Source organism: Brachyistius frenatus, unplaced genomic scaffold (assembly GCF_029030835.1).
Source record: "Brachyistius frenatus isolate BFR_SWC_R1_liver_20210118 unplaced genomic scaffold, ASM2903083v1 Contig_403, whole genome shotgun sequence".
NCBI lineage: Eukaryota > Metazoa > Chordata > Actinopteri > Embiotocidae > Brachyistius > Brachyistius frenatus.
In genome coordinates, this window is record NW_027211002.1 from 101447 (window position 1) to 117500 (window position 16054).

General features: G+C 49.3%; 2 protein-coding genes across 3 annotated transcripts; both read right to left on the reverse strand.

Annotated features, from left to right (window-relative positions):
* Positions 1–820: 820 nt before the first annotated feature.
* Positions 821–9120, reverse strand: phf19 (PHD finger protein 19). Its single transcript, XM_069724956.1, has 14 exons — positions 8972–9120; positions 8374–8554; positions 5384–5465; positions 5113–5220; positions 4713–4804; positions 4469–4617; positions 4229–4324; positions 3583–3772; positions 3310–3377; positions 3100–3240; positions 2566–2626; positions 2408–2493; positions 2240–2329; positions 821–2090 (listed from the first exon to the last, which is right to left on the reverse strand). Exons 2-14 carry the CDS (start codon positions 8551–8553, stop codon positions 1763–1765), a joined length of 1671 nt encoding a protein of 556 aa, XP_069581057.1. The 5' UTR covers position 8554; positions 8972–9120; the 3' UTR covers positions 821–1762.
* A 336-nt stretch (positions 9121–9456) lies between these two features.
* LOC138636745 (fibrinogen C domain-containing protein 1-like) lies at positions 9457–16009 on the reverse strand. Of its 2 annotated transcripts, none has more exons than XM_069724955.1 (9): positions 15924–16009; positions 14142–14217; positions 13265–13380; positions 12739–13099; positions 12437–12569; positions 12039–12175; positions 11485–11581; positions 10473–10652; positions 9457–10108 (listed from the first exon to the last, which is right to left on the reverse strand). In XM_069724955.1, exons 2-9 carry the CDS (start codon positions 14214–14216, stop codon positions 9813–9815), a joined length of 1395 nt encoding a protein of 464 aa, XP_069581056.1. In that variant the 5' UTR covers position 14217; positions 15924–16009; the 3' UTR covers positions 9457–9812. The 2 variants fall into 2 exon arrangements, with proteins under 2 accessions (XP_069581056.1, XP_069581055.1); XM_069724954.1 differs by having other exon boundaries at positions 12739–13123.
* Between the last annotated feature and the right edge of the window lie 45 nt (positions 16010–16054).

The window sequence follows — 16054 nt, forward strand, 5'->3', positions numbered from 1 at the left end:
TAAATGAAATATAATAATAACATGTAATGGTACTAACATGTAACTAGTAACATGTAATGGTACCAACATGTAACGGTAGTAACATCTCTTCACCATCTTTCTACATGATAAATAATTTCTAAACGATGCATAATTGGTAGTCGAACCAACTGAGTTCGTTATGTTTCAAATGTTGCGTTGTTACAATAACAGATCCTTCATTGGTGTTCTAGAATCAGCTGTGAACCAACTCACCAATCACATTCATCCAGCCCAGGTGTTGACACCTGGACAGGTGTTTGACAAGCTCCTCCATGGCAACGGGATCTTCTGAGGCAATGAGGACACACCTGAGACACAGACAGGTAGACACAGAGACAGACAGGTAGACTCAGACACAGACGGGTAGACACAGACAGGTACATACATAGAAACAGACAGGTAAAAACCACCAACCTTCCAGTTCGTGGGCAAACCACTCTACCATCTGAGCCACAGCCAACCCTGGTAAACAGACAGATAGGTAAAGTTACAATCAGATAATTAGACAGACAGGTAAACAGACAGAAAGGTAAACTTACAGACAGGTAAATTTACAGACAGGTGGATGTAGAAGCTGAAATTTGTCTCTCCAGTCGTGTCAGTCACTTCTTTCATACATAACCTGTCTGTCCGAATACTGTCTGTCTGTCAGCAGGGACCCTCAGGACGTCCACATAGACACACCTGCGCTCTCTGACTGTTTTCTTCACATGTTGTTTAACACCTTAATTGTATTAACAGATTATCACCTGTCACACTCTCACTGCACGCACACACACATGCACACTCCCCAGGTCTTCACAAAGACAGGTAAACATGTAAAAACACACGGAAACACAGGGAGGTCAAAGGTCAAACATCAGGTTCTTTTAATCCAGAATATAGCCGGCAGCCGATTGGTCAGCTGAACAGAAACAAACAAACATACAGTCACGTGATCAAAACAACCGTCCAGCACACCAATGGGAACAGAGTGTGGTTACCATGGCAGCGAGGAGGAGCGTCAGCTTTTAAAGTGACAGAGTGACAGTTTAACGTCTCAGAGACTGTTAGCACTATTAGCACTGTTAGCATTCATCATTCAAAACAATGGGCAGTATTAGCCTCAAGCTAACGTGTGACACTAAAACACTGAACATCTAAATATTGATTACTTTACTTTGAGAAGAGATCCTGATCACTGATCAATGACTCCGATTGATTATCAAGGAAATTATAATGGCTGTTTGCATAGATACTGACGATAGTGCAAGAAAACAACTGACAGGAAACACAGGAAGGAGAGGACAGTTGAGGGGAGACAGGTGTGAGGATACAGCTGAGGGGAGACAGGTGAGGAGACAGGTGTGAGAGAAGACGGGTGAGAGGAGACAGGTGAGGGGGCTGACTGTAACAAAGAAGAAATGTATTTTGGTTTGACAGAAGAATAGCTGTCAGTCTGATGATGTCACACCTAGAACACCCTATAGAGAGAGAGAGAGTGTGTGTCTGTATGTATGTGTGTCTGCGTGTGTGTGTGTCTGTGTGTGTCTGTATGTGTGTGTGTGTGTGTCTGTATGTGTGTCTTTGGCTACACGTATGTTGTATGAACTAAACTCTCTTCTGATTGGACCATGACCAGCTATGACACCTGATTCCTCCAAACAGGCTGATGGACTGTTGTCATGAAGACACCTGAGCGTAGAGGTGTGGACCAATCAGCAGCCGATCAGGGAGTCAGAGCAGATCACGACACCTGAACTCAGTAAGGTGTTGACCCCTCCCACTCCAGCAGGTACTGGACCGCCCCCTGAGGAGTCACACGGCGAGCCAACACCTGGTACCGCTCCCCATTGGTCAGTCTGCCCGCCACTCCAAAATACGAGGAGATAGAGGAGTGGAGGTGGGAAGAGTCAGAGGGGATCTGAGCGGGGTCCGACAGGAAGTGGGACTGGTCTGTGGTCAGGTGTGTGTGGTTTGCAGCTTCAGAGGACTCCTCCCCTCCAAGCTCCACCTCCACCTCACTGCGACTGGCCCACTGACTGTAACTGTTGTGAGGTAACTTCCTCTTCCTGCTGCCCACCCTCCTTCTGAGGACACAGAGGTCAAAGGTCAAAGAGACATCATAGAGGGACAATGTGAGCAGAGATGAGTCAGCACTAGAGAAACTGTCCCTTCACTTCCTCTGTACAATTACATGACTCATCTTTGCGCTGTGATAGGAGGGGGAAGAAGTTACCTGAAGTGGTAGGAGGAGCTGGTGGTTGCAGAGCCAGAGGTGGAGGCGTCGGTGGAGTCCTGATCAATACTCACTGCTCTACTGGAGCTGCTGAGGGACACCCATCAGTACTATTATTGATCACATCTATCGATCAGTACCATTATTGATCACATGTATTGATCTGACCTCTTGAGGCTGTGCAGCTCGTCCAGGGTGAAGTCGAAGATGTTGGCCATGTGGTGGTTGGAGGTCCAGCTGTAGGACAGTTTGTTCTACACACGGTCACAGAACACCGTCACTAACCGCACACGTCACACTGAAATACCACAGAAGAAGAGACTCACGTTGGGGATGGCATCTTCCAGGAGCCACTTGGACTTCCTCTTCCTCCTCTCAGCTGATCCACTGAACAGAAGGAGGAGGAGAAGAAGAAAGAGGAGGTGGAGGAGAGTCATTAACAGGAAGTGAACTCGTTCCAAGTCTCATCCTTTTTCTTTTTACTTTAAACATCGCTACGGATACGACCAAAGGTCAAGGCACATTTTTATGATGAAGTAGTATGCACTGTAGTGTGTAGTTTGTACTACATACAACAGTACATACTACAGTACATATTACAGTACATACTTCAGTACATACTACAGTACATACTACATACTTCAGTACATATTACAGTACATACTACAGTACATATTACAGTACATACTACATACTTCAGTACATATTATGGAGCATACTACATACTTCAGTACATATTACAGTACATACTACATACTTCAGTACATGCAACAGAGGACTACAAGCTGTAATACTTCCTGGTTTTAGGACAACAAAATGACCTAACAACCAAACAGGTCACCAGCTAAAGGATTAGTTACCTGGCCATGGTTTTCTTTCGGCCCCGCCCCCCGTCATTATCAGAGCGTTCAGGAAAGAGCTTGGAGGGAGGGTTGGGGGGGACTCGGGTCCTCAGACGGAAGATGCACTTCCTCTTCTTGATCTCTTTCCCACACAGGAACCTGAAGAGGAACATCCACATGTTCACCTGGTCAACACACACGGATGAATCTGCACCGAACGCTTCTTACTTGCTCTTGTATTTATTGAGAGCATCGAGCAGGTGCTGCCCCCTCTCTGCTGGAGGAGTGTTAGACAGCTGCACAAACAAACAAACAAACAAACAGGTTAAAATACAGACCAGCAGATATCAAGCTGAAGAATAAAGTAGCATTCTGGTCTGGTTCAGTTCAGTCCGGTTCAGCTCAGTCTGTTTCAGCTCAGTCTGGTTCGGTCTGGTTCAGCTCAGTCTGGTTCGGTCTGGTTCAGCTCAGGCTGGTTCGGTCTCGGTCTGGTCTTGTCACCTTTCCCAGCTGCAGATGTTCCCAGCTGTTGGACATGAAGGACAGGATCTCGTCCAGCTCAAAGTATTTCTTCTTGCTGCTAACAGACAGGTTGTAGAGGACCAGATGGACCACGTCCACCCAGCGCAGGGACAGACGGCGGACATACTCCGAACCTCGGTTACACACCGAGCACAGGAACAGGTAGAACCTGGGGAGGAGGAGTCAGGAGTAGAGGGAGGAGTCAGGGGAGAGGGAGGGTGATGAGTCAGGGGAGTGGGAGAAGTCATGGGGAGAGAGGAGTCAGGGGGAGAGCCAGGATGATGAGTCAGGAGAGAGGGAGGAGTCATGGGGAGCCAGAAGGAGAGGGAGGAGTCATGGGGAGAGGGAGGACGATGAGTCAGGGAAGGGAGAGGAGTCATGGGGAGTCAGGAGGAGAGGGAGGAGTCATGGGGAGAGTCAGGATGATGAGTCAGGAGGAGAGGGAGGAGTCATGGAGAGTCAGGATGATGAGTCAGGAGGAGAGGGAGGAGTCATGGGGAGAGTCAGGAGGAAAGGGAGGAGTCAAGAGGGGAGGGAGGAGTCAGGAGGAGAGGATAGAGTCAGGGGAGAGTCAGGAGGATTAGACAGGTAGAGACAGACAGACAGGTAGAGACAGACAGGTCACCTGTCTCCAAACATCATGGCCTCCTGCAGACACTGTGTACAGGCTTCATGGAACCACTGCTGACACCTGAAACACTGCAGCATCTTCAGGTACCACCTGCGCACACACACACACACACACACACACACACACACACACACACACACACACACACACACACACACACACACAATCGTCATCATCATCATCATCATCATCATCACCAGGTAACCGCTGGAGGCGTGTGATTGGAGGACTCACTCCCCCGGTCCTCCACAGTAGCAGTAACACTGCTGCTGATTGGTTCGGTGCTGAGAGTCCCAGTCCAGAGAGTCCAGATCGTACGGGAACACCTGCTTCATGGACCACAGAGCTTTGGCTATCGGACCTTTCCTCAGAGCGCCCCCTTTCTGTGGTAGGACAGACGGGTCAGGCACAGACAGACAGACCGGCAGACAGGCAGACAGACCGTCTGCTGGATCAAAACCAATGGGACAGTTCGTACCCTCACAGCCAGAGCGAAGACACACCGTCTACAGAACCACGGACTGAGACCGCTGCCCTCTACTGGAGGAACATGGCACTGCTGGTGGAACCCTGACAGACAGACAGGTAGAGAGACAGGTAGAAAGACACAGACAGACAGGTAGAGTGACATCATCATTAGTAGTAAAAGGTTCTGACCTGACTGGTTTAATTTTTCATGATGTTCTAACTGACAGGTTCTGGTTCTGACCACCTGAGGCCCAGCAGGTGTTCCTAATAAACTGACTGCTGGTTCTGTATCACCGTTAGACCGTCACTGATCAATGAACTGATCAATAACTGAACAATGAACTGATCAATAAGTGATCAATGAACTGATCAATTATCTGAACAATGAACTGATCAATAAAATGACTCACCAATGCCACACTTCCCACAGATCAGGATGTGGTTGTTTGATTGAATGTCAGCGCTTGGCCCAGCCTCTCGGCACACGGAGCAGCGAGGCTCCTCCCCCGGCACTCCAGCTGAAATGTGATTGGACAGAAGCATGTGCTTGACAAGAGACAGGAACGCTGTTCACTGTCATCATGGAAACACGGAGAGCATCACGTATACCGGACGGTCAACCACATCCATCTGTCTCTCTGTCTACCCGTCTGTCTCTCTGTCCACCCGTCTGTCTCTTACCGTGTTGGATGTCCTTCCAGAGGACCCAGAACTTGGAGTTGTCCTCAAACGTGACGAAGCAGCTCTGCCGGGGGGGGCTCACCTGTCAACCAATCAGAGCACAGACACTCAGCACAGCCAATCAGAGGAGACTGCTGACAGCATCATTCTGCTGGAAGAGTGTTTAATGAGTTCATTAGAAGTTCAGGACCATGAATAATGTCATTTGTGATTGGTGCTCATTGTTAAAGAGTTCATGTCATGACATCCAGCAGAGACACATGGTTTCCAATGGAGACGGATGGTGTCCAACAGACACACATAGTGCCCAGCGGAGACACATGGTGTCCAACAGACACACATGGTGTCCAATGGAGACGCATGGTGTCCAACAAACACGCACGGTGTCCAACGGACACGCACAGTGTCCAGCAGAGACAAATGGTGTCCAACGGAGGAGCATGGTGTCCAACAAACACGCATTGTGTCCAACGGAGACGCATGGTGTCCAACTGAGATGCCTGGTTTCCAACGGAGACGCATGGTACCCAGCGGAGACGCATGGTGTCCAACAGATACACATGGTGTCCAACGGAGACGCATGGTGTCCAACTGAGATGGCTGGTTTCCAACGGAGACGCATGGTGCCCAGCGGAGACGCATGGTGTCCAACAGATACACATGGTGTCCAACGGAGACGCATGGTTTCCAACGGAGACGCATGGTGTCCAACGGAGGAGCATGGTGTCCAACAAACACGCATGGTGTCCAACGGACACGCATAGTGTCCAGCAGAGACAAATGGTGTCCAACGGAGATGCATGGTGTCCAACAGAGACGCATGGTGTCCAACAGACACACATGGTGTCCAACGGAGACACATGGTGTCCAACAAACACGCATGGTGTCCAACGGAGACGCATGGTGTCCAACGGAGACACATAGTGTCCAACGGAGGAGCATGGTGTCCAACAAACATACATGGTGTCCAATGGAGACACATGGTGTCCAACTAACACGCATGGTGCCCAACAAACACGCAGTGTCAGACGGAGACACATGGTGCCCAGCGGAGACACATGGTGTCCAACGCAGACGCATGGTGTCCAACAAACACGCATTGTGTCCAACGGAGACACATGGTGTCCAACGGAGGCGCATGGTTTCCAACGGAGACGCATGGTGTCCAACGGAGACGCATGGCGTCCAACAGAGACGCATAGCTTCCAACGGAGGAGCATGGTGTCCAACGGAGACGCATGGTGTCCAACAAACACGTATGGTGTCCAACAAACACGCATGGTGTCCAACGGAGACGCATGGTTTCCAACGGAGGAGCATGGTGTCCAACAAACACGCATGGTGTCCAACAAACACACATGGTGTCCAACGGAGACACATGGTGTCCAACAAACACGCATGGTGTCCAACGGAGACGCATGGTGTCCAACGGAGACACATGGTGTCCAACGGAGGAGCATGGTGTCCAACAAACATGCATGGTGTCCAATGGAGACACATGGTGTCCAACTAACACGCATGGTGCCCAACAAACATGGACGGACACACATGGTGACGGAGACACATGGTGTCCAACCAGCATGGTGTCCAACAAACACGCATGGTGTCCAACGGAGACGCATGGTGTCCAACAAACATGGTGTCCACGGAGACGCATGTGTCCAACGGAGATGCATGGTTTCCAACAGAGACGCATGGTGTCCAACAGAGACGCATGGTGTCCAACGCAGAGGCATGGTGTCCAACAGACACGCATGGTGTCCAACAACGGAGACGCATGGTGTCCAACGGAGACGCATGGTGTCCAACGGAGACGCATGGTGTCCAACAAACACGCATGGTGTCCAACGGAGACGCATGGTGCAGACACACATGGTGTCCAACGGAGACGCATGGTGTCCAACAAACACGCATGGTGTCCAACGGAGGAGCATGGTGTCCAACAAACACGCATGGTGTCCAACAGAGACACATGGTGTCCAACAGACACGCATTGTGTCCAACAGAGACGCATGGTGTCCAACAAACACGCATGGTGTCCAACAAACAAGCATGGTGTCCAACAACGGAGACATGGTGTCCAACAAACACGCATGGTGTCCAACAAACAAGCGCATGGTTTCCAATGGAGGAGCATGGCATGGTGTCCAACAAACACGCATGGTGTCCAACGGAGACGCATGGCGTCCAACAAACAAGCATGGTGTCCAACGGAGACGCATGGTTTCCAACGGAGGAGCATGGTGTCCAACAAACACGCATGGTGTCCAACAAACATGCATGGTGTCCAATGGAGACACATGGTGTCCAACAAACACGCATGGTGTCCAACAAACAAGCATGGTGTCCAACGGAAACGCATGGTTTCCAATGGAGGAGCATGGCGTCCAACAAACATGCATGGTGTCCAATGGAGACACATGGTGTCCAACAAACACGCATGGTGTCCAACAAACATGCACGGTGTCAAACGGAGACACATGGTGCCCAGCAGAGACGCACGGTGTCCAACGCAGACGCATGGTGTCCAACAAACACGCATAGTGTCCAACTGAAACGCATGGTTTCCAACGGAGGAGCATGGTGTCCAATAGAGACGCATGGTGTCCAACAAACACGTATGGTGTCCAACAAACGCGCATGGTGTCCAACGGAGACGCATGGTTTCCAACGGAGGAGCATGGTGTCCAACAAACACGCATGGTGTCCAACAAACACACATGGTGTCCAACGGAGACACATGGTGTCCAACAAACACGCATGGTGTCCAACGGAGACACATGGTGTCCAGATTATTAATGATCTTATTGTTGAGAAATCAGACGGAACGCTGCAACGCTGCTGTTGATGAGGATGAAAGTGCGTGGTCGCCATGGAAACAGACAGACCACAGGTGTATTGTCAGTGTGACATGTGTCTCCTCTGTGGTGCAGGTCGGTCACCTGTCAGTGACCTGCGGGCATCAGGACCGTTGCTATGGGGACTCTTACCCTCTGTATCTTGCCCAGGTAGTAGAGTCCATCTGACCAATGACAGAGGACAAACTGCCCCACACTCAGACTAGACTCCGCCCCCTCATCCTCCTCCATCCGCTCCTTCCGACATGCAGCGCCCCCTGGAGACACCTGAGGCTCCAGACCACAGAAGGCTTCAATCAGGTCCTCAAACATCCTGCAGAGAGACAGACAGGTGGTCAGACAGACAGGTGGTGACAGCTCATTTCTGAACTGTGGCTTGACACGTCAGAGCATGCGCAGTGCGTCCTCCCATCGCACACCGTTAACTAACGATTAACCAGCACCCATTGGTAACTCACACCCTGACCCGGGTCACCTCTCTCGGAACAACCCGGGTCACCTCTCTGAGAACAACCCGGGTTATTAGTACCGTCCGGCACCTGACAGGTGATACCAGTCAGTGAGCTGTTAATAACCTGCTGGTTACCGAAGACTGAAGCAGCTGCTTCTAAACAGTAGGTCCTGGGTTAAACTGAACTCCCGGGATGACCTGGGTTAAACTAACGGGTTAAATTAACGGGTTAAAATGAACTAACCAGCTGAAGCAAAAGCGGGTTAAAAGCCAACAAACCGAGCCGTGTCACCTTCTCCGATCCGGACTGCGTCCCTCCTCTCTCCCAGTCCTCCGGTGCTCGGACCCGCAGACAGACGGTTGACAGACGGTGTGTGTATCCGTGTCTCTCTCAGCCGGTCTCTTCGTCTCTCCGTCTCTGTTTCGTGGCGCTAAACTTCAAACTTCAACCGTCGCCATTTTTTCACTTTTCCCGCGAATCACAAGTGGAGGGTTTTTTTCTTGTCGTAAACGTAAGTTCGTCATCACGCCGTCGACAGTCGTCACCACGCCACCACAGGAAGTGTTACGTTTCGGATCATCGCCCCATTCAGAACTCCATTGACGTTTTCAAACATTTAATATGCGAGCGTTTCGCCGTTTTGGACTGAACCAGCGACACTAACCGGTCACATGTCGACCTCCAATCAGCACACAAACATAGTTTAATATTATATTTTAATGTTACATGGATCATCATTCTATAGCTGATGTGAACGGCTGTTATAAAAACTGTGGACTGTTTAGGACCGGGTCACGTTTCTGTCCCTTCATCTGTCAACAGTAAGAACTTCATCAACTAATCAGCAGCACTTCATATCAGATTAAAGGTTCAGTTCATCACAGGACCAACAATCCACATCAACAAGTCTTTAATATTGAAATCTGCATCAATCAATCATCAATCAATCATCAATAAATCATCAATAAATCCTCAATCAATCAGTCACCGTGGCGACGATAACAGAGAACAGAATATAAGTTATAAAACGTGTATTGAGCTGCTGCAGAGGTCAAAGGTCAGGATGGATGGGGTTCAGAGGTCATGTGTGAGGCTCTGGTTCCGGACTCTGCTCAGGTGTCAGAGGTCAGGGGTCGCGGCCACGCTTCTGGTTCCGGACTCTGGTCTGGTATTGGGTCGGATCTTCATCTCGGTGAAGCGGAGTGAGTACTGCCAGCCGGTCCAGCTGGACCACTCCACGCCATCAGCGTAGGAGGCGTGGCCTCCTCCCAGGTACTGGCCGTTCAGGTTGGAGGTGTGACAGTTCCGGTACCACCACGCACCCTGGTAGTACGCCGCACAGTTGTTCTCCGACTGGTCCTGGTCCCGGTCTTTGGTGGTGAACCGCATCCCAGAATGCTTCAGGAGGGAGTCGCCTAGAAACAGAGCGCCAAGTAATGAGTAGTACTGTAGTACTGTAGTAGTGCTGTAGTAGTACTGTGGTACTGTAGAACTGTAGTAGTGCTATAGAAGTACTGTAGTACTGTATTAGTACTGTAGTACTGTAGAACTGTAGTAGTACTATAGAACTGTAGCAGTACTGTAGAACTGAGTAGTACTGAAGTGCTATAGTAGTACTGTATAACTGTGGTAGTACTGTAGAAATGTAGAACTGTAGTATTACTGTAGAACTGTAGTACTGACTAGTACTGTATAATTACTGTAGTAGTACTGTAGAAATGTAGAACTGTAGTAGTACTGTAGTACTGAGTAGTAGTACTGAGTAGTACTGTGTAGTACCTGCGGTTCCAGAGTACCCGTCCACCCTCAGCGGGTATCCGTCCTCTTCTGCGTTCACTGAGTCTCGACCGACAGAAAAATCAGAGTAACAAGCGAAAGATGTGGCATTATCGAAGTCGGCCATGTCGATACGTAACTCGACACCACCTGACCTGGTGAGGGAGTAGATTCTCTGGAGACCTGAGAGACAGACATGGACACAGACGGGGGGGACAGACAGGGAGATAGACAGGGGGACAGTAAGGAGGACAGACGGGGTGACCGGCGGGGGACAGACAGGGTGACAGACAGGGATACAGGCGGGGAGACAGACGGGGGGACAGTAACGGGCACAGACGAGGAACAAATGGGGGGACAGACAGGTAGACATTAAGGGGGACAAACGGGGGGACAGACAGAAGAACAGACGGGGAGACAAATGGGAGGACAGACGGGTAGACAGATGGGGGAAACTTAAATTAATTCAGCTGGTTTTATGTCATTAATGAGTTTAAATTTGTCTCAACAATATCTATGTCTTCGTGAGGACACTAGTTGGAGGTTCAGGACTCGTTGGAGGTTCAGGACCAGTTGGAGGTTCAGGACCAGTTGGATGTTCATGACTAGTTGGAGGTTCAGGACTAGTTGGAGGTTCAGGACCAGTTGGAGTTTCAGGTCCAGTTGGAGGTTCAGGACCAGTTGGATGTTCATGACTAGTTGGAGGTTCAGAACTAGTTGGAGGTTCAGGACTAGTTGGAGGTTCAGGACTAGTTGGAGATTCAGGACCAGTTGGAGGTTCAGGACTAGTTGGAGATTCATGACTAGTTGGAGGTTCAGGACCAGTTGGAGGTTCAGAACTAGTTGGAGGTTCAAGACCAGTTGGAGTTTCAGGTCCAGTTGGAGGTTGAGGACTAGTTGGAGGTTCAGCACTAGTTGGAGGTTCAGGACCAATTGGAGGTTCAGGACCAGTTGGAGGTTCAGGACTAGTTGGAGGTTCAGGACCAGGACCAAGACAAGCGTGAGTGTGGCCCACCCAGCCAGTGCTCTCCGGTTGTGGTACCAAATCCGTCCCTGTAGGCGTCCCAGCCTCGGAAGAAGTTCTCCGAGCCGTCCTCCCTCCTCTGGAACACCTGCAGCACACACACACACACACACACACACACACACACACACACACACACACACACACACACACACACACACACACACACACACACACACACACACACACACACACTGTCAAAATATTGACCAACTACTTACCTGCAGTTCATCTGACGACCAGCAGGAGGCTTTGAAGCAGCAGGTGTCCATGTGTGTCCATGTGTCTATTTGTCTCTGTGTCCATGTGTGTCACTGTGTGTCCATGTGTCTTTGTGTGTCTTTGTGTGTCTATGTGTGTCCGTGTGACCATGTGTGTCCATGTGTGTCCATGTGACTATGTGTGTCCATGTGACCATGCGTGTCCATGTGTCCATGTGTCTCTGTGTCCATGTGTCCATGTTACTCTGTCTCCATGTGTCCATGTGTCTCTGTGTCCATGTGTGTCTCTGTGTCCATGTGTGTCTGTGTGTCCATGTATCTCACCGTCCATCCTCCTCCATCGGTGCTCATATCACAGTAGACCATGAAGCCGTCTGGGTCGTGAGTTGGGAAGACAGAATAAACTCCGTCCTGAGAGACGCCGGTCGCCAGGACATCGCTACAGTCTCTGGGTCTGTGAGCTGAGGGACATGGTCAAAGTAATCATGTGCAGGTTGTCATGGTAACACCATCACACCAATTAGAGGGTGGTGCAAGAATGTGTCCTCCTGTCCACCAATCAGACGTCCCGTTCTGCTGCTTGAAACACAGTTCAGCTCATTACAGTGATGTCACTGTTCACCTGGGGGGCGGAGCAACACCTGGACTGACATGAAGCAGCAGGACAGACACACAACTCTGTGTGTGTTACCTGTGTGTGTATGTGTATGTGTGTGTGTTACCTGTGAGTGTGGTGCCTCTGCTCAGCTCACTCTTCAGCCTCCTCAGACTCTCTGTCTCCCTCTTCAGGCTCAGCAGAGAATCACTGAAATCTGCAGCCAACTTCAACACACCTGAGTGAGTGTCAGACATCACCTGCACAGGTACACAGGAAGAACACCGACGTGAAGTCTGTCAACTGAACTAAGTGAATTAGATTGAATTGAATTGAATTGAATTGAATTGAATTGAATTGAATTGAATTGAATTGAATTGAATTGAATTGAATTGAATTGAATTGAATTGAATTGAATTGATTTTCTACCTGGATGATGCGGCTCTGATCACTCTGCAGTCCGTCCAGTCGTTGGCTCAGAACACCTTGACCTCTCTTTAGTGAATCAGCTTCCAGCCTCAAATTATGGGCGTGGCTTGATATCACCTTCAGCTCTTCGTCCATCTTTGGGACGAATCCCTTGTCCTGCCAATTGTCTGCGTTGTGATTGGTCAGCGTTCTCAGCAGCGAGCTCTGCAGCGCCTCCCAGCGTAGGAAGTGCTCGCTGAAGTCAGGACAGTTTGGGTCCAGGAAGATGCTGATTGGTTCCCCGTCTGCAACGCGTGACACCGTCACCACGGCGCCAGACTCTTTGGGATTGGTCAAGATCACAGGGGAAGACACTCCACCCCTGTTAGCATGACGAATATAATATCTATAATTAGGCAGACAGACAGACAGGGAGAGACACACAGACAGGTAAACAGAGAGAGAGAGACAGAGAGACAGAGACAGGTAAACAGACAGACAGAGAGACAGGTATACAGACAGGTAAACAGACAGACAGGTGTGTTACCTGCTGATGAAGGGTAGAGGATACTGGTTCAGGTACAGGATGGTGACTGTTGCTATGATGACAGCTGCTACGACGACCAACACTGCGCCACACCAGAACAGGATGCTGCAGCACCTCTGAACACACACAGTCATGTTTACAGTACTTCAGAGTACACGGCTGCTATATGTCTGTCCACCACTCAGCTGCTTCCTGATCAATACTGAAGGTGATCGATCACATCAGGTCTTGTTTCTGACTCACTAACAAGTGTTCACGTGTTCAGAGTGACGCCCTCTGGTGGTTTCACCATGTCACAACTCTGAATCTTCTTGGTGGCGTTTCCAAAAACATCACAGGTCATGGAGGTTCATGTCTGGTTGGATGTTCAGCTATATAATAATATAAATATGTAATGATATATATATAATAATATAAATATGTAATGACATATATATAATATAAATATATAATAATATAAATCTGTTAGCTTGATAAACTGTTAGCCTCTGTGGCTTCTAGACGCCCTCCATGTTGCCGTTGCTGAGCAACAGTGTTTCTATGACCTAAACAAAGCAGGAGCTCTCGAGGTCCATCTGAACGTGTTCCTGTTAATCTGGAGATCAACGAGACACCAGATTAGAAACACTTTAATCTGAAGATTGAAGCAGATTATGACTGTGTCTGTCTGTCTGCCTGTTTGTCTGCCCGCCTGTCTGTCTGCCCGCCTGCCTGTCTGTCTGCCTGCCTGCCTGTCTGCCTGCCTGCCTGTCTGCCTGCCTGCGTGCCTGCCTGCCTGTCTGCCTACCTGCCTGTCTGCCTGACTGTCTGTCTGTCTGTCTGTCACATACTATATCTGAGGCTAGCTGCTAGCAGCTAACAGCTAGCCAGGTGTCACCTTGTATCCGGTCGGTTTCCTGTCCAGCTCGGAGCTGCTGTTGTTCATGATGGTCCAGCGGTCGTTCAGCATCATCCTGAAAAACAAACAGTCTGATATTCCTGCAGAACCCGTTTCCTCTCCAGAACCAGAACCACTGCACCAGAGATCGACGACCCACACGCTGACCTGAACCGATCCAAGACCTGACCCAGTGACTCACAGGAACCTTTTTAAAGAGAACACAGCCCCAGTGCACTCTGGGTACCCGAATGGAGGACCGCTCTACGAACCGGTTACAACCATCCTGCTGACAGCTGCTCTACAGGTCTGCAGTGACCTGACCCAGAATCTTTCTACAGAACCTTCCTCCTGAACCGTCTTCCAGAACTTTCATCTAGAACCGTCCTTCAGAACCTTCCTACAGAACCGTCCTCCAGAACCTTACTATAGAACTGTCCTCCAGAACCGTCATCCAGAACCATTCTCCAGAACCTTCCTACAGAGCCATCCTCCAGAACCTTCCTACAAAACCTTCTCAGTGGTTCCTTAAGTTCTGCACATTTGTTTAAGAACCTTTGGATCCCGACTACAACTTGACCTGCAGACACCTGAGCAGCTGGTGGGGCAGTTCTGTCTGTCAACTTTAATCTGACTGATCCACACCGACTCTAAACACCTGGTGATCCTCCCTCTGTCGTTCCCTCAGACTGGATATCAAAGTGTTTGTTTTTTCTGACTGTTTCTATGCTGCTGTGATGACCGTTTGATTAATAAAGTGTTCGTAGCTTCAGAAGTGTCTTCAGCTGCAATACCAGCGAGTGCCACTAGAGGTCGGCTCCAAAAAGCCTCCGGCTCCATAGACTCCCATTCAACTTCTCTCATCAAATCCAAAGTGAATAAAATGTGTCCATCAGTTATCTCGGTGTTGTTAGCTAAAGTCACTCCTTCTTATTAGTTTTCTGGAGGTCCATCTGAAAATAATCCCTCATTCATTAGAAAAGAAGATTCAAGAAGACCTGGTTTTGGGGGCGTGTCTGTTTGATTGACAAGCCTGTGGTGCAGTCAGGTTACAGCTATCGGTGGGCAGGTCTTAGTATTGTCAGGTTTCCAATCAGATCGGTCAGATCCACCGCTGGCTCCTCCCACAGCTCGTCCAAATATGGTCACTTCCTGCTCCAAACCGCTCCGAACTAGCAAGATGGTGACGGACAGAATCTGAACTGGAGGATTCATAACGTTCACAAACCAACGATGACATCACTGATGGTTGATGACATCACTGCTGGTTGATGGTTGGTTAGTTTCAGGTTCAGCAGGAGGGTTCCTGATGAGTCCGTTCTGGTTCCGTCTACAGAACCAGCTGTTCCGAGGTTATTGATCGTCAGGTCTTCATCAGTTCATAAAGGATTTTATGGATCTCTGCAGATCAGAACCATTTCAGCGTCTGTGTTTTCATATTTTCTGCTCTCTGATCTGATGAAGACCATGCAGTAGTCGAAAGCTCCAGAACAGCTGAGGCAGTGTAACGAGAAGCGATTGATTACCGATCAGCTCTGACATCATCAACAGGAAGCTCTGATCAAACACTTTGACAGACATTAAAAAACAAGAAATATTCAACAACAACAGGAAGCTGATCAGACCAATCAGACCAATCAGATCAATCAGATCAATCAGACCAATCAGATCAATCAGATCAATCAGACCAATCAGATCAATCAGATCAATCAGATCAATCAGATCAATCAGATCAATCATCCACCTGTCAAACAGCAGACAGATCAATAATCAATAACTCACCTGACGTCTACGACCAAACAATCCAAAGAAACTTTATTTTCTGTTAGAGGACGAGTGGCGTGTTCAGATCGTCATGAAATCAGAGAGAGACCATCTGCTGCGGGCGAATGACACACTGACAGAAAGAGAGA

What these genes read in the sequence shown, in the direction of transcription:
- LOC138636745 (XM_069724954.1), bottom strand. Translation starts at nt 14,216, where the DNA reads ATGATGCTGAACGACCGCTGGACCATCATGAACAACAGCAGCTCCGAG. An exon ending in ATCAGAGCCGCATCATCCAG is followed by an intron (nt 12,570 to 12,738) that starts GTAGAAAATCAA and finishes GTACCTGTGCAG; the next exon opens with GTGATGTCTGACACTCACTC. An exon ending in CCGATGGAGGAGGATGGACG is followed by an intron (nt 11,582 to 12,038) that starts GTGAGATACATG and finishes TGTGTGCTGCAG; the next exon opens with GTGTTCCAGAGGAGGGAGGA.
- phf19 (XM_069724956.1), bottom strand. Translation starts at nt 8,553, where the DNA reads ATGTTTGAGGACCTGATTGAAGCCTTCTGTGGTCTGGAGCCTCAGGTG. An exon ending in CTGGAAGGACATCCAACACG is followed by an intron (nt 5,221 to 5,383) that starts GTAAGAGACAGA and finishes ATCACATTTCAG; the next exon opens with CTGGAGTGCCGGGGGAGGAG. An exon ending in TACTGTGGAGGACCGGGGGA is followed by an intron (nt 4,325 to 4,468) that starts GTGAGTCCTCCA and finishes GTGTGTGCGCAG; the next exon opens with GTGGTACCTGAAGATGCTGC.